At 43.4% G+C, this 22,587-nt stretch overlaps 1 protein-coding gene across 3 annotated transcripts in view; it reads right to left on the bottom strand.

Moving 5' to 3' along the window:
- Positions 1-22,587, bottom strand: part of VPS13A (vacuolar protein sorting 13 homolog A) — a 489,236-nt gene that overhangs the window by 147,901 nt on the left and 318,748 nt on the right. For all 3 annotated transcript variants that reach the window (XM_033927056.1, XM_033927035.1, XM_033927045.1), the window contains 2 exons: positions 15,596-15,749; positions 4,737-4,883 (listed from right to left, as the gene is read on the bottom strand). In XM_033927056.1, the coding sequence (XP_033782947.1) occupies positions 4,737-4,883; positions 15,596-15,749 (301 nt within the window). The remainder of the gene's footprint in view (positions 1-4,736; positions 4,884-15,595; positions 15,750-22,587) is intronic.

Here is a 22,587-nt window from a genome sequence, read left to right as displayed (position 1 = left end):
GTTTCTGCTTTCCTCATGTTCTCATTCAGTTCCTTCCATCCACTGTCTCTCTTCCTTCTGCGTCTTCCATTTGCTCTGTTACTGTGCCTCTCCCTTTCTTCCCCCTTCCAAATTGGTCTGGCACCCATCTTCTTCCCTCCGCTCCCCCCATAGTCTGGCATTTCTGTCTTCTTCCCTGCCAGCGTCTCCTCCCCACTCTCTCTTCCCCATTTACTTTCAGCGTCCTTCTCCCCCCATCTTCCCCATGTCCTGTCAGCGTCCTTCTCCCCCCTGTCTTCCCCATGGCCTTTCAGTGTCCTTCTCCATCCCCCCGTCTTCCCCATGGCCTTTCAGCATCCTTCTCCACCCCCCCCATCTTCCCCATGTCCTTTCAGCGTCCTTCTCCACCCCTGTCTTCCCCATGTGCTTTCAGCGACCTTCTCCCCCCGTCTTCCCCATGTCCTGTCAGCGTCCTTCTCCCCCTTCTGTCTTCCACAAATGCTTTGTGTCCTTCCCCCCCTCCCCGTCTTCCCCATGGCCTTTCAGCGTCCTTCTCCACCCCTTTGTCTTCCCCAGTGCTTTCAGCGTCCTTCTCCCCCCTCCTTCTCTCCCGCCCCGGGTGCAGCACAGCCGGCCAGGTCCCCTTACTTTTGTGGCGCTTCCCCGACCGACAGACCGACAACAGCCTTGGTCTGACAAACCTCCCTGCCCTTAACCGTGAATCTAAATTTCCTTCTTACAGCTGCTGTAAGGGGACCTGGCCGGCTGTGCTGCACACGGGGCGGCCCGCCCCTCTCCCTTGGTAGCCACTCGAGCCGCGAGGCTACTCCTCTTTACCTACCCTGCCTGCAGTACAGAGCCGAATGGAAGTCTTCCCGACGTCAGCCCTGACGTCGGGAAGTCTTCCGTTCGGCTCTGTTCTGCAAGCAGAGCAGGTAGGGAGAAAAGCCGCGCGACTTAGTACATCCAGCCCCGCAGGAACCCCGCGACCCTCGGAGGCGTCCCCACGGGATCCCCGCGACCCTAGAGGGCGTCCCCATGGGATTCCCGCGACCCTAGGTAGCATCCCGTGCAGCTCTCTATTGCGGACCTTCCCGCGTGCCAGCTGCAAGGCCTTCGCGTGCCATAGGTTCGCCATCGCTGCTATAGAGGGTCATAGCTAGCACCCCAGGACCAGATTTCTATGCCAGAAAAGGCCATCAAGCCCCCATCCTTAGTATTTTGGGGAATAGAGCTAGATGCTACTAACTAAATATCCAGGTTGCCACAAGAAAAAGTAGCTAAATTAAAGGAGGAGATACAAAGGATCTGTCAGGTAAATGCAGCTACATATAACATTTCAATCTTTGCTGGGCCTGCTGGCCTTTGTGGTGAGAATGGTTCTCATGGGGCAGATTTTCTCCTACCTTATAGTGCTGGCAACAAAGAAGAGTCATTATTTCATTAATGTTAGACTATCCATCTGGGAATATTTGGGAGGTGTGGTAGTGTTTAAAGCTACATCCTATTTTTTTTCTTAAAGGCAACGGGCCTTGGGAATTCTATAAGTCACGTTGCGCTCAAACAGATCATGAAAACTTAGGCAGTTACTCAAGAAGTTTGATGACATACACCCTATCACACATGACATGCTTTGCAAACTTCTTTCCCTCAAAACCAGTTTGAAGCTAGCTTGTTTAGGTGTGCATTCTCTGGCATTCTTTGCTGCCCTGTGTGTAAGTGAGCTTGTACTCCCCCCCCTAAAAAAAAATTCCTCACCAGCCAGGCCTTCCAGGTTCCTGCTCACTAACATTACTATACGTGCTGACAGGCTCTACATCACATTGCGCAGATCCAAAACAGGTCAGCGGAGTAGGGGACAGGTGGTCACCCTAGGTTAGCTATCAGGCACCATATCTTGCCCCATACAGAACTTACTGAAGTAGCCATTCACCTGCGGGATTTCCCATGGTTGTTAGTCCATGTAGTAACATGGCACTCACATGTTACCAGTTTTACAGGGTCCTCTGCTTGGACTTGGCATGCATGGGGGGGGGTTGAGGGCAAGTGTTTTGGAACCCATTCCTTTAGGATAAGTGCAGCGACCACAGCAAGTCAGATAGGCATGACAAGAGAGCTGATTATAGCCATAGGTTGTTGGAGCTCAGACAAGTACAAAAATACATTAGGCCTTACTTATGCTAAGCTTACCTACAACACCTCAGTTATTGTGCAGTGCATAATCTTTTGATGCTTGTGTCTCATGCAGGTTTGAGTTCAGTATGGATTTCTGACCACTCCTTTGTGCACTGGGCCCACAGGAGCGATCTAGCCCACTCACTAGGCAAGGGACTCAGCCTGTTAGCTGAAGGTGTCCAATTAGTCTGGCTGGGCCAGCAGGGTATGAGGTGGGACCAACTGTTGCTGACAGTGCTGGTGCAGGTAGCCGGCAACAAACGGCCCTAGGCTGTGATAATACACCTTGAAGGGAATTATCTAACCACCATGCCAAGTGTTAAATTAATCAAGAAAATGCAGCAGGATATACTTGAAATATCAAGGTTATATCAAGAGTCATGCCTGGTGTGGTCCCACATACTCTACTTACTTGCACTTGACGTCCCTACAATGTGACTCTCACTCTCTCTTTTCCTCCCTACAAATATTCATGTATTCAAAGACATCATTGTTATTCTAAGACTTCATTGTATTCAAGGACTTCATTGTTATTTCTTCGCTGACTGTCCAGCTCTTCTTGTTGTAAACCCCCTCAAACTACTTTGGCAGTATATAAAAAATAAAATTATTATTATTATCATACTTTGCAGAGTGTGGAGGGGAAAGCATCACGCAGTTCAATGGACAAGACAGTAGATCAACAAATGGATGCAAAAGTTCATGCATGCTCTGCAAGGGATGTCCATGGTACATGAGCTCCTAACAGAGTCTTTCCCTAGGCTGCATCATTCAGATGGTACATGCCTTTCTGACATAGGCTTCGATATATTAATCAGCAACATATAGAATGTCGAGATGCTCCTCCTTAGGAAGGCCACAGCAGGGCATGCTAGGGCTAGGTGGGGGCTCAAGTCAAGTGAGGAGTCACTGCCGCTAGCTTTGGCATAAAAGGAGATAACCCAAAGTGTGACCACATTAAGGGGCGGGGTGCCACAAGCAGTTGTGTTATGAGAAGGTGGTCTCTGAAGTAAGGACACCTTCTAGAAATGTGAGACTGAGGCAACCCCCGCCTTGAACAGAGGGGCTGACATACCACAAGATGTAAATTCAGACAAGACATTAAACACACATGGATCTCACTCTGGCTTGTACAGCTGGGATGAGCGGGAAGCAATGAGAGGCTGAGCAAGCTTGGAATGGCTTGGTGGCCTCCAAGGGGCTAATGGGACAACCAGCTTGCATAGGGGTGTCCATACACCCCCATTGGAAAAAGCTGTAATATTAAGGTGTACACTAGTGATTAAGAGGCCCCCTGACTTCAAAGGGAATGTGGTGTCAGGGGTTGTCTCACAGGTAGCTTAGGATTGGGGTCAAGTATAGAACTGATGTGTAACTTGCCTTAAGAAATATCATTTGTATGTGTTGAATTACATGATAATGTTGTTTGAAAACTGTTAATGTCTGAGGTTTGAATTGTTTCATATCGAATATGTAAATGCTGCAGCTTTATCAATAAATTCTCCTTTGCAGAAGAAACAATGGATGGTGTGATGTATTGCAAAAAAGTAAAAAGGAAAGGGAGGAAGAAGGGCAAGGAAAAGGGTAACACGGTCAATGCCTTCCCTAATTGAACATGTGTGATAGTGTGACTAGCTGCAGGATTTCAAACAGATGTGGCGCACACACAAACACACAGATGGCAGGTAAAAGTCAAAGTGCTTTATGTACACAGAAGGGGTTGGTCAGATCTGTTATTTCACAATCTTTGTCCTTTTGAGTTTCTCTCTCTCTCACACACACAATATAGTCCTAGCCAAATCCAAATATGTGGCAGCTAATGTTGTCTCAGTCCCATCTAGACACACCCCAATCTCATATACTTTAGGAATATTCTGCAAGATTCTCTTCTCCTGGCAATCTTCTTTCCACACATATAAATCAAATCCTGGAGGTGGAAACTCATACTCAGGATCCTCCTCTTCTCTCTGGATTGCAGATTTTTTTTTCTCTCTACCCTTCTCTTTGTATCGCCTGATTGGAGGTTTCCTCTCTCAGGCTTCTCTCGCTGCTTCCTTTGAGATCTCTTGCTTCTAGGACTCTCCAATCTGTTCTACCAGTGCACTTAAACATCTCTCTACCTCAGCTCCACAACTCTGACTCAGTAGGTGCAACCTACCCTAGGGTAACTCAGTATAAATGAGGGAGTGATCTTATGGGAACCCAGACATGTACCTGCCATTCCTCATAGCATGTAAAAAGAACAGAGTGGACACATGGAGGGAAAGAAAAAAGGGTAAGAGTAGATTACAAAAAGGTGGAAGTGCCAAAAATACACAGCAGCACAGGTGGGAGTGCCAAAAATACATTGCAGCACAATAACAGAAAAAGACCCCAATGTTCAATCCAGTCTGTCCAACAGGGTGGTTAGAATCATGCCTGCCATTCTGTATATGCTCTAGTCAATCATGTTTAAATGCTGACTGTAAAGTCACCAGCATGCCAACCATATAGGCAGCCAAACATGATGAGGGTAATATAAATAAAGCCAGGAAAGGACAGTGTGTCATAAAACTTATTTTTGTTTCTCTGTTAGAACATACCTGAATCCTGTAGATTTGTACTCTTAGGGATTTTTGGTGGGCAGATGTACAGTACTCCAGACTTAGAGCTGGCAAGAAGTTTCTTCTTAAAGGGATTTCATGTGGTAGTATGACTTTCATGTTGGTGCCACTTGGAGTTAAGCAAACCTATAAATTATGAATACAATTATGCTCAATATTATTGAAAATGCAGCAGCCAATAAATAATGAAATAGGACAAATTGTTCAGCAGAATAGTTACCACTTAAGAAAAATATGTAGGTGTCCTTATGGATAATACAATGAAATCATCTTGATCAGTGCATGGCAACAATCAAAAAAGTGAGCAAAATATTAGAAATTAGGAAAGGAATAGAAGATAAAGCAAATAATATTACTTTGCTTCTGTATCACTCTGTGATATGAGCTCACCTACAGTAATGTGTGCAATTTTGGTTACATCTCAAAAAAAGATATACGATATTCATTTTCCCCATTCGCTTGCACCCTGAATCCCTTTCCAACTCCCCATGGTTTGACATCTCTCTCTCCCTCCTCTTTCTGGTCTGGGCCCCCCTTCCCCCCTACTTACAGGTCCTGCATCCAAGTCCCCTCCCTTCTTCTCCCCCCTCCCTTGCAGTCCGGCATCCATGTCCCCTCCTTTCCTTGCCCCCCTCACTTGCAGTCCGGCATCCATGTCCTCTCCCCTTTCACTTGCAGTCCGGCATCCATGTCCCCTTCCTGTCCTCTCACTTGCAGTCTGGCAAACATGTCCCTTTCCCTCCTCACTTGCAGTCCAGCATCCATATCCCCTCCTCTCCCCCCCATCACTTGCAGTCCGGCATCCATATCCCCTCCACTCCCCCCTTACTTGCAATCCAGCATCCATGTCCCCTCCCCTCTTCCCCATTAGTCTAACATCAATGTTTCCATCTCCCCAAATTGCGATCTAGCATCCATGCCCCTGGCTCCTCCCCCTTATGGGTCTGGTCTCTCTCCAACTGACCCCCCCTCCATTAAATTAGAGCCGACATACAAGCAGGCCTTCCAAGGTAGCAGCAGCGGCCAGCCGAGGCAGAAGTAGGCTGCTTGCGGCCGCCCTGTCAGGGCCCTCCTTCTGCTGCATCATCCATCTACAGCAGTGTTCTTCAACCTTTTTATACCCGTGGACCGGCAAAAAAAAAAAAGAATTATTTTGTGGACCGGCAAACTACTAGGACTAAAATTTAAAAACCCCGTTTCCGCCCCATCTCCGCAAGTCGGTCCCCACAAATCATCTGATCCCATCCACACAAGCCTCAGTTATGATTTTATATTGAATGTATTTTATTAAAGTATAAAAAGAAACAATATTCTGTACAATTGTCATTTTATAAATACAAATAATTCAGAGCAGGATCAACAAAACCCCCATCTCCCCTCCCCTCCACATATATCCCCTCTACTATCAAGAAAACTGAACAAGCCAAATTATTACAGAATGCTACACAGAAATATCATGCTAACAGAATACTGCAGTCACACATGACAGGAATAGTTTTAGGGGAGTGCAACTAGGGCAACTGCCCCTGGTCAGAGAGCGCCCTAAGCCGGCTGGAAGCTAAAGAAGCACTGCCTGGGCTTTGCAGTCCCCAGTTATGTCTAACACCAGCTCTAGCAGGATATATATTTCAAATCTGATATATTCTAATCACAAAATAGAAATAAAATTATTTTTTTCTACCTTTTGTCATCTCTGGTTTCTGCTTTCAATCTTCTTTTCACTCTCTTCCTTCCAGCGTCTGCCCTCTCTGTCTCTTCAATCCAGCATCTGCCCCTTCCATCCACTGTCTGTCCTCTCCCCCTTCCATATGGTATCTGTCTTCTTTCTATGCCACTCTCCCCTTTCCATCCAGCTTGTGCCCCCTCTCTCCTTTTTACATGATTCATTCCAGCTTCACTGCTCTCTTCATTTTTATCTCTCCTACACCAGATCTATCATCATTGTCCCTCTCTGCTTATTTTTCTGCTGACCCCTTCCTATCATCAATCTCTCTACTTTCTCATGCCTGTGTCTCCCCTTCCCCTCCTCTAATCTCTCTGCCAGCTGTTTCCTTTCTTTTTTCATTCTCCCTTCTCTCCTCCTCCTGTCCAGCAGTAATTCTCTTCCCTCCCCTCCCAGCAGCATCTCTCCTTCTCCCTCTCCAGTAGCAGCTGTCCCTTTTTTTCCTTGCCCAGCAGCTTCCCAGATTCCTTTCCCTCCTCGACTCCCAGAAGCATCTCTCCTTCTCCCTCTCCAGTAGCAGCTGTCCCTTTTTTTCCTTGCCCAGCAGCTTCCCAGATTCCTTTCCCTCCTCCCCTCCCAGAAGCATCTTTCCTTCTCCCTCTCCAGCAGCTGTCCCTTTTTTTCCTTGCCCAGCAGCTTCCCAGATTCCTTTCCCTCCTCCCCTCCCAGAAGCATCTCTCCTTCTCCCTCTCCAGTAGCAGCTGTCCCATTTTTTCCTTGCCCAGCAGCTTCCCAGATTCCTTTCCCTCCTCGACTCCCAGAAGCATCTCTTCTTCTCCCTCTCCAGTAGCAGCTGTCCCTTTTTTTCCTTGCCCAGCAGCTTCCCAGACTCTGATAGTGGTTTTCTCCCCTCCTAGCAGCTCTTCTTACTTCCCAGCACAGCGATTAACGAAGGCAGCCTCGGATCCTTTGTTGGGTCACGCTGCCTCTGAGGAAAGAGGAAGTTGCATCATCAGAGGCAGCCGCGACTCAGCAAAAGCCCCGAGGCTGCCTTCGTGAATCGCTGCGCTGGGAAGTAAAGGAGAGCTGCAGAGAGGGGAGAAAGCCACTGTCGGAGGCTCTCCAAGATCTCTCCGGCCCAGCGCATGCTTCACATGTTGATCTTGCCGGCCCTGCGCGGACCGGCAGGAAGTTGAAGTAAGTCAATCTTGCTGGTCCTGCGCGGACCGGCAAAAATTTCCTGCGGACCGACACCGGTCCGTGGATCGGCGGTTGAAGAACTGTGATCTACAGGAAGTGATGTGGCAGAGGGAAGGCCCTGGCAGGGCTGTTCACATGCAACCTGTTTACATCACTGCCTCTACCAGCCAGCCACTGTTGCCTTGGGAGGCCCACAGGTATGCCGGCTCTCACGGGGAGGGGAGGTGTTCCTTTGGTTGGTTGGAGAGAGGGTCAGGGACAGAAGGTCTGTGCAGAATTCTGCCAGGAGTAATATTACTCCCATCAGAGACTGATTCATAAACTCCTAACTTTCTTCACACAACTACTTGGTTCAAAACAAGTCAGATCCACATTTCAGAGGAGAATGTAGTTCAATGCACTACTCTCCCTCCCTTCTACCAACTTAATTATCACTAAGCAGGAAAAGGAAGATGAGCTGGTGATAAGAGGTAGGGTGGGGCTTTCCTTCAAGTCAGTAAGTAGGAGACAAAAGTCTCTTAAAAATAATTTCAGGTAATTTCAGGAGATTAAAAAAACCAAAAACCACCACTCTGGGAATGTCTACTCTATGGACAAAACCTCTCCAATTCTGTTGCTGAAGTTAATAAATTAGTGACTAGATTTCAAGAGTTATACTCACTTCACAGACTCTGGTAATAGTTTGAAAATTTGCATGTGAAGATTTTTATAAATGACCAGGATGTTCTTAGGCAAGCATAAATCTCACTTAGATCTAGAAGTACACTCTGTGTCTTATAGGATAAATATTTAGTTTATTTGTACCTTGGATCACACGCTGGGTTAATCTGTGCTGCACAGTTCATACTTCCTCACATGCTCAACAAAGTCACCATGGATCCTCAACATTTTTGGCTTACAATGTTACAAATTATTATATATCTGCCTTACATTGTACAAATGTCTGCAAAGTATTTTTGAGCTAAGGTATGTCATACTTCTGCTCAGTCAGTACGATATCAATGTACAAAAATTAAAAAATATCACTCCAAAACAAAAGCACCACACAAACCAAGAAAGCTAGCTTATTACTTAAGCAAAAGAAAAGCCTCAGACAAACGGAGAGGTGTACCCACACTCTTCCATTAAAGCATCATAGGCAAAAAACTTTCGCACAAGTTTAAAGTTAGCAGGTGGGAGCAAAAAATAGCCGAGAATGATTAATGGTAAAAACCACTGAACACAAACAGGCGAGGCCAACGATCGTTTCATGGCCAGTAACCACTGCTTCAATGTACTACACAGTTTGCCTTAAAAAAAGATAATGAGTTCTTAAGAGTGTCTTTAAATTTTAAAAAAGTGTTATTGCATGGATATAAAGCTTTACAAAACAGAATTATATAAGGTGATACCTTTTTTTAAATGGACAAATATACTTCTTGACTAACTTGTGCGAACTAGTGCTGCCCGATTAAGGAAAAAATATTTTGATTCAATTCAGCCTATTGAATCGATTTTTTGATTCGATTTTCCTGCCCAAAAGGGTATTTTTTTCAAACATCTTGGTGGGTTTATTTTATAGCCTCTTCACCCCCTTTGCTCTCTCCTACCCACACTGGCGCTGTGGTGTAAACAAAATAAACAAAAAAGACTTTTCCTCTCTCTGTTAAATCCTAGCTCATGTTCCCTGTCTAACACCACCTCTGGCAGGATACACATTTCAAATCTGACATATTGCAATCACAAAATAGAAAATAGAATTATTTTTTCTACCTTTTGTTGTCTGGTCATTATTCAGATCTTGTTGGGTCCCAGGCTCTGGTTGTCTTCTGATAACTCACTTGCCAGGATCTCCTTCTTTCTTCTCCATCCATCTTCTATCTCTGTCCTCCCCTTCTGTTTCCTTTCCCTCCCCCAGAGGTCTGGTATCTTTCCTTTCTTTCGTTTCTATTCTTGTAGCTGCAGCGATGGACCCCACCATCTCACCTTTTCTCAACTACCCTTTCATCCAGCAACTCTCCCTCATTCCCCACTACCCTAGGTTCCACCAGCTCTCCCTTTCTCTTCTCAACTACCCTCCTATCCAGTATTTCTACCACCCCCCTGTGTACAACTTCTCTCCCTTTCTGTTCCTTCCCTCCCTAAATCCTATTGTCCACCATCTCGCTCCCTCTCCTGTTTTTAGATCCATTATTTATTTATTTATTTAGATTTTTATCCCATCCTCCTAATAGCTCAGAATGGTCTACAAGCAAACATTCACAGTGGAGTACATTTGGACAGTACAAAGACTATACAGTAGTTTAAACACAAAGACTATACAGTAATTTAAGTACAGGTTAAGAATGGACTGTACAGCAATTTAAGTAGAAGTTTTAAATGGAGAAGAGAGGTTAGAGGGGAGGGGGGGTTTAAGGGGGGTGAGGCATAGACTGTGGTTGAATTTTAGTTGAAGAGGAGGGTCTTTACCGCTTTCCGGAAGGTCATCAATGAGTTCTGTAGTCTGATTTGTGGGGGGAGTTGGTTCCAGAGTTGGGGGATGAAGTGGCTGTAGGAGCGTTTACGGGCGGTTTCTGACAGGAGGGACCTTCCTGGGGGGTTGCATAGGCGTTTCTCCATTGCTGAGCGGAGGGGGCAGGTGGGGGTGTACAGGGTTAGCTTGGATTTTATGTAGGTAGGGGTGGTGGCATAAATTCTTTTATGCGCTATTACCAGGGCCTTGAATGCACAGCATTGGTTAATTGGAAGCCAGTGTTCAGCATAGAGGGCTGGGGAGATGGGATCATGGTAGTTGAGGCTGTGTAGGAGGCGGATTGCTGCATTTTGTACTTGTTGGAGGCGCTTGAGGTCTTTTTTGGCTACTCCATTAAATAGGAAGTTGCAGTAATCCATCCTGGCGAGGACATAGGTGTAGAGAAGTTGGGCTAGGTCAGGTGTGGAGATGTAGGGTTTGATCCTTCTCAGTTGGCGGAGGTAGTAGAAGGAGGCATGTGGGTGGACAGGGACAGGTGGTCATCTAACATTACTCCTAGGCTGCGTACTTGATCTGCTGCAGTTAGTAAGGTGGAGTCCCAAGATAGTGTTGGACGTTTGTATTTGGTACTCTCTTTTCAGATCCATAAAAGTTTGGTCTTGGAGGCGTTTAGCTGTAGTTTGTTGTTTGTCATCCAAGTTTTCATGTCAGAGAGGCAGTGTTGGAGGTTGGCGATTTGGGATGATCCGTTTTCGCCTAGTGGGAGGAGTAGCTGGATGTCATCAGTGTAGGAGTAGATTTTAACATTGTACTTCTGGGCTATATCAATGACAGGTCTGATGTAGAGTTTAATAGGAGGGGGGATAGAAGGGCACCTTGAGGAAAGCTGTATTTGGTAAGCTTGGGGTTAGATTTGTGTGTCCCTAGTAGGACTGTTTGGGTTCTTTGGTGAAGGAAGGAGGTGAACCACTGGAGGGCAGAGTCCTTGATTCCAAGATCATAGAGTCTAGATATGAGGAGGTGGTGGTCAACAGTGTCAAAGGCAGCGCTGAGGTCAAGTAGGACTAGTAGGGCGTCGTTGCCTTAGTCGAGTATTGACCAGCTGTCATCGATAATATCCTGACTCTGTGCTGTGGCCTGTTCGGAAACCGGATTGAGCAGGGAATAGGGCAGCTTGTTCTTCAATGAAAGGGTGTAATCGGCGGAGCACTATTCATTCTAGGAGTTTGGAGACAAATGGGAGGTTGGAGACTTGGCGGTAGTTGCCGGGTTCGTTAGGGTCGATGGTAGGTTGTTTTTTTTTTTTAATTCTTTATTTAAAATTTGACATAATAAACAGTCAATTCAAAGAAATATTCCAATACCAGTCTCAACAATTGCGAACAAAATAATCAAAAAGATACATTTAGATGGAAAAAGGAAACAAAACAATCAATACAAAAGGAAAATTTTTCTTTACAATTCTAAATATACTGGATTGAAAAATTAGACCTCAATAAGGGGGGAGAAAGCTACTTTTGCTGAATTTTCAATCAAACATTACTAAGAAAATACAGATGGTATTGAGTGGGGACAAGGAACCTAATTACACTAAGCAGGTATGCAACGACAATTCTCTCAAGAATATTAAGTTTGCTCTCTCGCAGAAATAAATTTTATCAACTGCTGGGGTTCAAAATAAACATGTCTATTCCCCTGATAGACCATCACACATTTACAAGGGTATCTGAGTACGAACGTGGCACCCAACTGTAAGACCCTCGGTCTCAATATGAGAAACTCTTTTCTTCTCTTTTGGGTCATCCTTGACACATCAGGATACATTCTCACAGTTTTTGTCATAAATGGTATATCCTTAAACTTGAAAAACAGCTTAAGCATCCATTCTCTGTCAGAGTCTATAGCAAACTGTACTAGCAACGTCGCAGTTGCCGGTAACTCATTATCCGACCTCTCAAGAAAATTTGTCAGGTCCAAACTATCAGCAGACAAATTCTGCTGGCATGTTTCTGAGCAGGTAATCTAGTTGGTAAATAATATATTTTAGTGAGGGGTGGATAAGAGGTTTCAGGAACTTTCAAAATCTCTTTCAGGTATTTCTTAAACATATCTTGTGGAGAAATAAGTGATAATTTTGGAAAGTTTATAATCCGAAGATTACATCTTCTGGTCATGTTTTCCAGCATTTCAACTTTAAAATTAACATTTCCACTATCTCTCACCCAGACCGAAGCCTGGGACTCCACAGATTTTATTCTGGTCTCATGAACATCCACTTTTGCTTCCACACTAGATAGTCTATTTTTCAGATCCAAATTTTCAGAAACCACAGTAGTATATCGTGTAGTAAGTTGCTGCATTTGAGATCCTAAAGAGAGTTGTAAAGTAGATATTGCTTCCCATAATGTTTCCATAGTGAATACTTTGGGTCTCTGCATAGGTGTTAATTCAGACCCCAGACCCTCTGTTATAGATAAGTTACCTAGAGCCTCAGCTGGAGATATATTCAGTTTCAGGAAATCCTGAGGAATTTGCCGTTCCAATTTCTCCGAGTGCACAAGTGTCTGATTTGGCTTCCCCTCACTGCCTGCTGAGACGTCTCCCGAACTCGGTTGTACTAGTGAAGGAACACCCTGGGACGCTCCGACCTCCATAAGCTGGTCTAACGCCCCTGGGCGACTCGGAGGACTCCGCTCCTCCGGAGACAACGATGTTGCTTCGAGGGAGAGAACTGCCGGCTTCAGCCGGCGTGTCTCACCCTGCCGAAGAAAACTCCGGATGACTCGTTCCGGCCCCACGCTGGAGAAAAACATCCATCCGGCCCGCTGCTGTTGCCAGAGATTCCTCCGGGAAAACCCGGAGCTTAGACTTGCGTTTAACCATGGTAACGGTAAGAACTAGCAGCTCCAATGCCTCCGTGAACGCTCAAAGCCAGCTACTCGCCGCCATCTTGCTAAGCCACGCCCCCGATGGTGGGTTTTTTGAGAGTGGGTTTGATAATAGCTGACTTCCAGATGAGAGGTACTGTCTCTTTGGAGAGGGAGGAGTTAATGATGGGGAGGATAGATTCTGCTATGGTGTCTTCTGTGGACAGTAGGAGGTGGATGGGCAGGGGTTGAGGATGGTGCTGGAGAGCTTGAGTTCTCTCAGGGATTCAAGAACCTCAGCATGGGTGGACATATGAAGTTGGGGGAGAGAGGTAGAGGATGGGGTACTTGGGTTAGGCTGGGGGTGTGCTGGAGCAGGGGTTGGTGTTGGTGTCAAGATTATTGCAGATGGTTTGTACTTTGGACTGGAAGAAGTCCGAGAGAGTCTCACTATCAAGTTCTCTTGGGTTGTTGTGGTTTTTTCCTTGGGCGTTGGTGAAGAGTTGGTTTGTGAACGCAAACAGTTGTTTGGATCTAGCTGAGGCTATCTGTAGGATGTGAGAGTAGTAGGCTTTCTTCGCTTCTAGGATGGCAGCTTTGTAGGTGACAGATGTGTTTTCCCAGTGGGCTTTGGTTTCTGAATTTGGGTGTTTGATCCAGTTTCTTTCTGCTTTCCTCAGTGATCTTTTTATGGATCAGAGATCACTGGTGTACCAGGGAGCAGGTGTTTTGTTGGTGGTTATTCGTGTTATTTTTATCTGAGCGAGGCTGTTATAGAGGGATTGGATGTTGGAGTGCCATGTGGAGGCTGCTAGGTCGATGGAGTGGGGATGTTGGGTGCAGGTTTTGTTTAGATTGAGAATGCCTGCGGTGGGTGGCGGTAGGTGGGTGGGATAGGGTCTTTTCGTGGAGCTGGGGTAGTTTTGAGTGGGAGTTGGAATTCAATGAGGTGGCGGTCTGACCATGGGACAGGTGTAGTGGTGCAGATTGTTTGTTGAGGCTCTGCAGTCGGATCTCTAAGGGTGAAGATTAAGTCTAGGATGTTGCCTGCTGAGTGAGTAGGGGTGGTTACAGCTTGGTGAAATCCCAGGTCGGTGAGGGAGGAGAGGAAGCTGTCACTTTGTCCTGAGGTGTTGGGGTAGTCTGGGAAGTTAAAGTCTCCCAGGATAGTCACGTGTTTGTGGGAGATGGATAGTTCGGTGATGAATTCGAGGAGGGACTCTAGGGTTTCTGCTGGGGAGTTGGGGAATTCTGTAAAGTAGTATGAAGGTGATTTTGTGTTTGTGGCCTATGGTGAAAGCAAGAGCTTCTAGGGTGGGAATGTTGATAGAGCTTATTAGTTTTGGTGTGGTGGAGGTCTTGACAATGGTAATCACTCTACCTCCTTTCCCAGAGGTACATGAGCAGGTTAGGGTCTGGTAGCCTGGAGGACACAATTTGTCTAGTGCAGTGGTTCCCAAACCTGTCCTGGGGGACCCCCAGCCAGTCAGGTTTTCAAGATATCCCTAATGATTATGCATGAAAGAGATTGGCATATAATGGAAGTGACAGGTATGCAAATCTCTCTCATGCATATTCATTAGGGATATCTTGAAAACCTGACTGGCTGGGGGTCCCCCAGGACAGGTTTGGGTACCACTGGTCTAGTGCTATCCCATCGTTGTCTTGGAGCCAGGTTTCAGTGAACATGAGGATCCCCCCATTTCCCTTCTCACTTCCCCAACTTCCCTCTCCCCCAAGTTTATCTCTCCCTCCCCCAAGTCCATCCATAATCCCCCTCCATTTTCTCCCCATCTCTCCTTCTCTAGTCCACCAACTCCAAGTCCATCTCCCATCTCCGCTCTCCCCCAGCTCTGACTCCCAACACAGAAGCCCAGTATTTAGCTGACAGAGGTTAACACTCGTGCATTGTGGTACCTACTAAGAACTCTGGGTGCTTTGCACAGTGGACATACACTTTTCCTGTGAGCTGCAGAAGATGCGGCCTTGCAAAAGCCGAGTGAGAAGCGTCTCCACACTGCAGCGCTTCCATGCGCTTGCACCGCTCCTCGGGAGTCCCTGTGCGGCACCACATCACCTGGTGCTCACAGGTGCGCGGGGCTCTGGCTGTCATGTGGCCGATGAAATGCCAGCTGCTGGCAGGACCCGGAAGAGCAGGCATGCGCCAATGAGCAGCAGCAGCAGCAAGAGTGGTGCATGCAGGTGGCGGATCGGGGGCTTTTGCCGGGCTCTGGGGGAAGCATGAGTGTGCATGCGAGAAGATGAGGCGCGGGCATCTGCTGCCAGCCAACTAATTAAAAATCACCTTGCTACCGCCATTCTGCACCCAGAGGTCCACTCGGCTTTCACTCTGCCACCGAGTCCTTGCTTGTGGTGTAACTTCCGGTTTTGCAAAACTGGAAGTTACATTAGATGGAAGGATTCCAGTGGCAGAGGGAAAGCCTGAAAGGGTCTCTAGCAAGGAGGCAAACAAATCGGTGAGTTCAATTTTTTTACAAAATCAAATCGATTCGAATCGATTCACCCGAAGTGAATCGGTAAATCGATTTGAATCGCGAATCGGGCAGCACTAGTGCGAACATTGCCTTCCCCAGATGGCTAAAACTGTTCACAAATATCAATGGCAAACTGATAAAAGCAAAGTTTAAAATGTTACCTGTAAATTTGGTTCCAGATCAACAGATTTATTTTCTAAAAGAGAAGACTCCTTATACTCCTTCAGTGCTGCCTCTAACTTTTCATTTTGTTTAATGCTCATTGGTTTCCACCTTCTTTTGTTCTTGGGTCTTGTCTCCCAAACTACATCCGAACTTGTTAAAAAAAACCAAAACAACACAATTTAGTTTCTGATTTCAACCAAAAGCACAGAATAAACTGTGACAAAGTTTTAAATACCTATTTAAAAATTAATATAAAACACATGATTTCATCAAATTAAATCAAATCTTTTAATACTTCCCCTTTTTACAAAGCCACACTGCAACAACACTGAAGTCCATTAATTCCCAATGGGCTTCAATGCGATTACTGCAGGCTGACATAGTAATTGGCTTTGTAAAAGGGGACCATAGTACCATCAGACAATAAATAAAATTTCTGCAGGAATAGCACAAAATCTACCCATCAAAACAAAAATCTTTCAGAGAAACTGCATGAGAGAAATCAGCCATACTTTGTGTCAAAGTGGATAAAAATTAATGATTTTTTTAAAAATCAGATTTTAAAAATTTAATTTAAATTGGATTTATTGGTGGGGTTTTAAATTTTTTTTTAATAAAATGTTTTTTTGAAGAAAAATCTAAAGATAGTTTTCTATTTAAGATACATTATAGTCCAAAAGTAATTCATCATGGAATAAAGATTAGTTTTTAATTATGTAGGATGAGGCTGTATATTCACACAATGTTTAACACCCCCTCCCCCTTTTACAAAACTGTAGCATAATATTAATGCCAGTTGCAGTGGTAATATCTCCGACGCTCATAGGAAATCTATGAGCGTCAGAGTTGATACTGCCCCATCTGGTGCTATAAACCGCACTACAGTTTTGTAAAAAGGTGGGGTGGGGGGTACATTTTTGGTTAACGAGTTGCATTAATTCATTCATTCATAACATTACTGCAGGGAAATACTTTTAAAACCAATAGGAGGAAATATTTTTTCACTCAGAGAATAGTTAAGCTCTGGAACGCATTGCCAGAGGTTGTGGTAAAAGCAGATAGCGTATCTGGTTTTAAGAAAGGTTTGGACAAATTCCTGGAGGAAAAGTCCATAGTCTGTTATTAAGACAAGGGGGAAGCCTCTGCTTACCTTGGATCGGTAGCATGGAATGTTGCTACTCTTTGGGTTTTGGCCAGGTACTAGTGACCTGGATTGGCCACTGTGAGAACGGGCTATTGGGCTTAATGGACCATTGGTCTGACCCAGTAAAGCTATTCTTATGTTTTAGATGCTTGGTTTTGCATTTCTCAAAACTTCGAATTTGCAGAGATAACATGCTGCTTCTTCACAACATTAATGTTATAGAATATATAGAATTGAGAAAAAGACCTTAGCTCCATTGTTCTTTCGCAAATTGATGTACACAGAATTAATCCCTTGCCTGAAGTACTAAATTTATATTTCTGCACAAGGAGCTAAGTGAGAGGATGGAGGGGAAACCTTTTGAGCAGAATACTCCACAAGTCTTGGGATCTTTGTATGTATAGCCAGAGGTTTATCATATTCTCTTCTTTGAGGAGAAAGCCTATAATAAGAGAGACCTAATTCGGGAATATTTTAATGATGTTTCTATACCTATGGGTAAGGCAGGCAGGCAGGCATGCATACATATAGAATGCAAACACTGCAACAAAGAAATGCAAGGTCTGGTAGAGAGAAGTGCTTTGATGAAGATGACAAAAGGAACATGTTTAAACAGGCAGGATCTTCAGGTTGGGAAATGTTTTAATTTCATCATATTTCCTAAAGACTGTCTTGAGCAAAAATATATTTGTTATTACTGCATGTTACCGCCATTTTAATACAGTTGTTATGAAGAACTAAAGATTTGAAACAAGCAAATATTCCTTTTATGGGCAGTACTTAGTGGCAATGAAAACAATGAGAAAACCATGATTTAAATCAAGTCTTTCTGAATAGTGAATTAAATCAAATACACCCTGCTTTATGTGATACACATAAGGGAAAGATTATGCCCAGATATGGTAACATCAGTCTTTGAATTAGGGCCACATATATTGTGGCTTCCTCCAGAACCCAGTTCACATGCACCTTGAGGCTGGCCTATAGGTGTTGATATTGTACTGCGACTTGCATCCACTATTCCCAGGCACAAACGCTATGCATCTACAGAGTCAACTGAAGAAAATGACTATTAGGAGTGAACAACAGTACTTGCTTTTGGGGAGTTTTTAAAAAATTATTTTAACATACAGACAGTCCCCAGGTTAAGAACTAGTTATGTCTTTAAAGCTGTTCTTAAGTCGGATTTGTATGTAACTCAGAACCTGTAGATTTTAAGATTCTTGCCGCTTACCTCTGCTCCCAGCTTACAAAAGGCTCAAGTGTTCTCTCTAAGGCACAGAATGCACAAACATACACTGTTCTTAATGTGGCCTTGCATCATTCCTGAAACTGCTACAGGAGAAGTGTAGGAGTCTTTGTGTGTCTGTCCAGTGCTTACATACATCTTGCAGCACTACAAACAGATCTAAATGGTACTGGAACTTTGACCAGTCAGACAATTAGTAGCTGGAAATATGAAATAAATTATAAATTTGTAATCAAACAATAGCATCTATTTCAAAATGTATTTTAGAATTGCAACAACTAGGTGGACGCATAAATGAGATAGTTATACATCCTTGATAGCTAAAGACAATTGTTTTTCCATCTCATGCCTCACAGCACTTCTAAGTAATACCAATATCTTAGCTTGTTTAAACTTTTTATACTGCCTTTTTTGAAAAGACAGGTCAAAGCGGTGTATAATGATAATACAATCAAGTCAAATAAAAGACAGGAAAATTGAACTCCATAAAATTGACAGAACAGTAATCACTCAAATGAAGCTCACTCACTCAAAAAAGCAAATCATTCAAATCAAGCAGATCAAAATGGCTCTAGAGGAATTCCTTCAATTAAGTTGTAAACTGAAAGCTATAGAGAAAAGATGAGTTTTTAATAAAGTTAAATTTTTTCAAAGAATGCTCTTTATGAAGTGAAAGTATTCCTTCAAGAAGGGGCAATGAATAAAGAAGGCAGAATACCGAGTTGATTCTAAACGTGCCTTAGAGGGAGGAGGAAGAGAAACTTAAAAAAATGAACATAAAAAATAACCACACACTATAGAAGAGATCAAGTTCACTAGGTATGAATGAGGGTGTTCTTTCATAAAGAGCATGACAAGAAAGTTTCTTGAATTGAAAGCGGAATTGAATTAGAAGGCAATGAGTTTTTTTTATTTTTATTTATTTATTTATCAATTTTTCATTTTAACAAAATCAAACATTTTGTACATTAAGATTGTCTGATTAAACATATTTTATTTTATTTTTTAAAGAAAAAAAAAATCTCCAATAAAATCTCTATTCAAACAATCTCAAGTCCTTATAATAGATCCAAGAATTTATGAGTGAACCTTTAAGAAATTCAAAAGATAAGTCCTATGCCAAATAAAGGTATCTAGTGAGTGGGTCAAGGAGCTTAATTTGTATTTACTAGTCCGTTGTTCCTTCCTTTTCCAGGCGTTTCAGTGTCAAAAAAGTTGTAATTTGAGCTGGTTCAAAAAACACATATTTATTATCACGATACCTTACTATACATTTACATGGAAAGCGCAAGAAGAAAATACCACCTAACTTTGTAACTCCTGGTTTCAATAAAAGAAATTGTCGTCTACGATTTTGAGTTTCTTTACTAACATCTGGAAAAACTTGAATTTTCAAACCTAGGAACTCCTTATGTTTATTTTTAAAGAACATTTTTAATATCCATTCTTTATCTGGAAATAATGCCACAGATAATAGAAGAGTTGCTTGTTTCGCCAAATCTTTATCAGATACTTCCAAAATTGCTGTTAAATCTAGTTGAGGTTCCTGTTCAGTCTGTTTCAAATCTTCTGCTTGCTGTTCCATTACTTTAGATGGCAAGTAATAGACCTGAATAAGGGGAGGTATTGAGTCCTCAGGAATATTTAAAATCTCCATGAAATATCTTTTTATCATATCCCTTGGGGTTATAGACGGAACTTTTGGAAAATTCAGCAAGCGCAAATTGTTAGCTCGATAACTATTTTCCATTGTCTCCAATTTTCTTCTGATACTCTGATTATCTTTTATTATTGTAGATTGAACTTGCTTAATTATTATCACTTCTTTTTCGATTTCTCCTACTTTTCCTATCACATTGGAGATTTCTTGTTTATTTTCTTCTATTAATTGTTTTTGAGTTCTTAAATTCTTTTCACCTTCTTTAATTTGTTTAGTTAGTAAGTCTCCCAGTTTGGAAACCAAGTCCCATATTGAGTCAAGAGTCACTTCAGCCGGTTTTTCAGGTTGAAAATAAAGAATTACAAAAAAAAAAAAAAAAAAAAAAAATTGGAGTCAGTTCACCTTGACTGCCTTCTGTCTGCTGCTCCTGGTTTTCTTCTCCCATTAATCTTTTGTCCGCTGGTATTGTCTCAGGACTTAAAAGATCCATTGAGACTTCTCTTAGCTGGCTCCCAGATATTTCAGCCTCCCAGTCGGGGAGTGCTGCGACTCCTGGCTCACTCCCTTTGCGTGGTGAGCTAGCACTCAGTGGCAGGGGAGGTGGATTCCTTCGACCGGGGCTCAGTGTGGTTTCCAGCCCTTGGACTTCCGGGTCGGCGTCACTCCGCGCTGCCGGGTCCAGCGGGCGACTCCCCGAAATCACTGACTCCCTCTGCAAACGTTGCAAAAATTGCTTGATTGTAGATGGTGGGGGATTCCCGAAGCGCTGCAAGGCTGCAGCAGAACTCCTACCCTGTCGCTTCGGCATCAGAGAAGAAAAAAAAGCAAGCAGAGTAATCGACAGCAACGAGCACTGATTCTTAGTGTCTCACCAGTCACAGGTACCAAACGCCATCTTGGATCTTCAGGCAATGAAGTTTTATCAGTAAAGGAGTGATGTCATATGAGGACTGACAATTAAGTTCATGAACTTGTCACCATGTGATTACATTGGCAGCACTGTACAAACAGCTCAGTAAGGCGTTCATTATTGTTGCATGTTTTTGTGTTCAGTTCCAAGAATGTCAGAGCTTCAATTAGAGCAATGAACACAACATTAAATTTTTTTGTTAAACTTGGCAAGGGTGGATGTGAAACCAGGGTCATGTTAGTCCAAGTTTATGGGGGATAATGCCATGAAGAAAACAGCAGTGTACTAATGGATTAAACGTTTTTCAGAGGGGAGAGAAAGTGTCACTGATGAAGAGAGGTCAAGGCAGCAAACTGATGACGAATTGTGCGTCACAATTGTCAGCTGACTCTGAGAAGCATAGCAGATCAAGTAAACATCAATAGAGAAACAGGAAAATCTTAACTGAAAATCTTGGCATGAGAAAGTGTGTGTAAAAATGGTCCCTCATGGCTCTTACATCACAACAATGCACCAGCTCACACTGTCTGTGAAGGAGTTTTAAGCCAGTAAACAAATAACTGTATTGGAACACTCTCCCTACTCTCCTGATCTGATCTCCATTGACTTTTTTTTATTACCCGAAGATAAAGGAAATATTGAAAGGAAGACATTTTGATGATATTCAGGACATCAAGGGTAATATGATGACAGCTCTGATGGCCATTCTAGAAAAAGAGTTTCAAAATTGCTTTGAAGGGTGGACTAGGCACTGGCATCCATGAATGGCTTCCCAAGGGGAGTACTTCAAAGGTGACCGTAGTGATATTCAGCAATGAGGTATGTAGCAGTTTTTCTAGGATGATTTTATGAACTTAATTGGCAGACGCCGTATTTCTTGGCATTAAAAACACATTTAGCTACTGTGTTTTGGAGGAGTTGCAGTTGCCTAATCTGATATTGTGGAATCTCAGCATAGACATTACAATAATCTTAACAGGAGAAAACCAACATAATTATGAGAGAATGCAAAGTTTCAAAATCAAATAGGTAATGAATAATGCAAAGTGTTATAGTGTATACTTTATTCCATACGTTATTACTTTTTCTTAAATTTTATATTTTTCAGAATAGATCACAAGCAAAGCAACCTATTACAGAGAAAGAGGTTTTTACAGATCAGACAGGATGCTAGCTGATAGGCCATCCTTGTAATGGAAGAAGTTCGATGCTGATTTATGGTTCTGTGAAATCCTCCAGAACAATCTGAGAGTATGCTGAGAGAGGAGACGAAGGCAAAAAGGAATTAAAGTTGAGAGAAATTACTGGATCCTGAGCAGACTGTGTTCCTATCTGTCCTGGTATAATTTCCGTACATTGAGAAGGCTGTGGAGCAGGTTGAGATTGATCTTGGCTAGCGACTCCCATAATATCTTTATAGTAGCCAGCCATTCATTCATTCAATTTTTTTCCATAAATGATGTCCTTTCCTCTTCCCTCCTATCCTTCTTCCATTCCCTCACTACATCTGTCTAACATATTTCTTTTTTCTTCTTTTCTGTCTGCCCACCCTCTCACTCTTCAAACCTCCATCTTTGTTTCACTTACCTGTCAACTTCTCACCCTTTAGCTCTCCTATTTCTCCAATCTCACTCCTTCCCTAGTGCCTTATTCCCTTTTATCACTCACTCTCCATTACTACACTTTTATACTCTGTATTAACCATCCTCTCTGCCATCTCCTTGATAATTCCCATGGTCTCTCCTGCATTGTCCACCATGCCCAGCAACTTCCTTTTCTCTCTACAAAATTGCAGCCCCTCCTCTCTCTCTGTACACATACGAGTTTCTGCTTCACCCAAACCTGTCAGTGGAGTAGCCGCCCAGTAGTTAGTGAACCAGGGAACTGGTTTCAATTCTCAACGCAGCTCCTTGCGACTCTGGATAATTCACTTAACCCTCCATTGCTTCAGGTACAAAATAAGTACCTGTATATAATATGTAAACCGCTTTAATTGTAACCACAGAAATCACATCCCCTTGCTTT

This window comes from Geotrypetes seraphini, chromosome 1 (genome assembly GCF_902459505.1).
Source record: "Geotrypetes seraphini chromosome 1, aGeoSer1.1, whole genome shotgun sequence".
NCBI classification, from domain to species: domain Eukaryota; kingdom Metazoa; phylum Chordata; class Amphibia; order Gymnophiona; family Dermophiidae; genus Geotrypetes; species Geotrypetes seraphini.
This window is presented reverse-complemented; position numbering and strand designations above follow the sequence as displayed.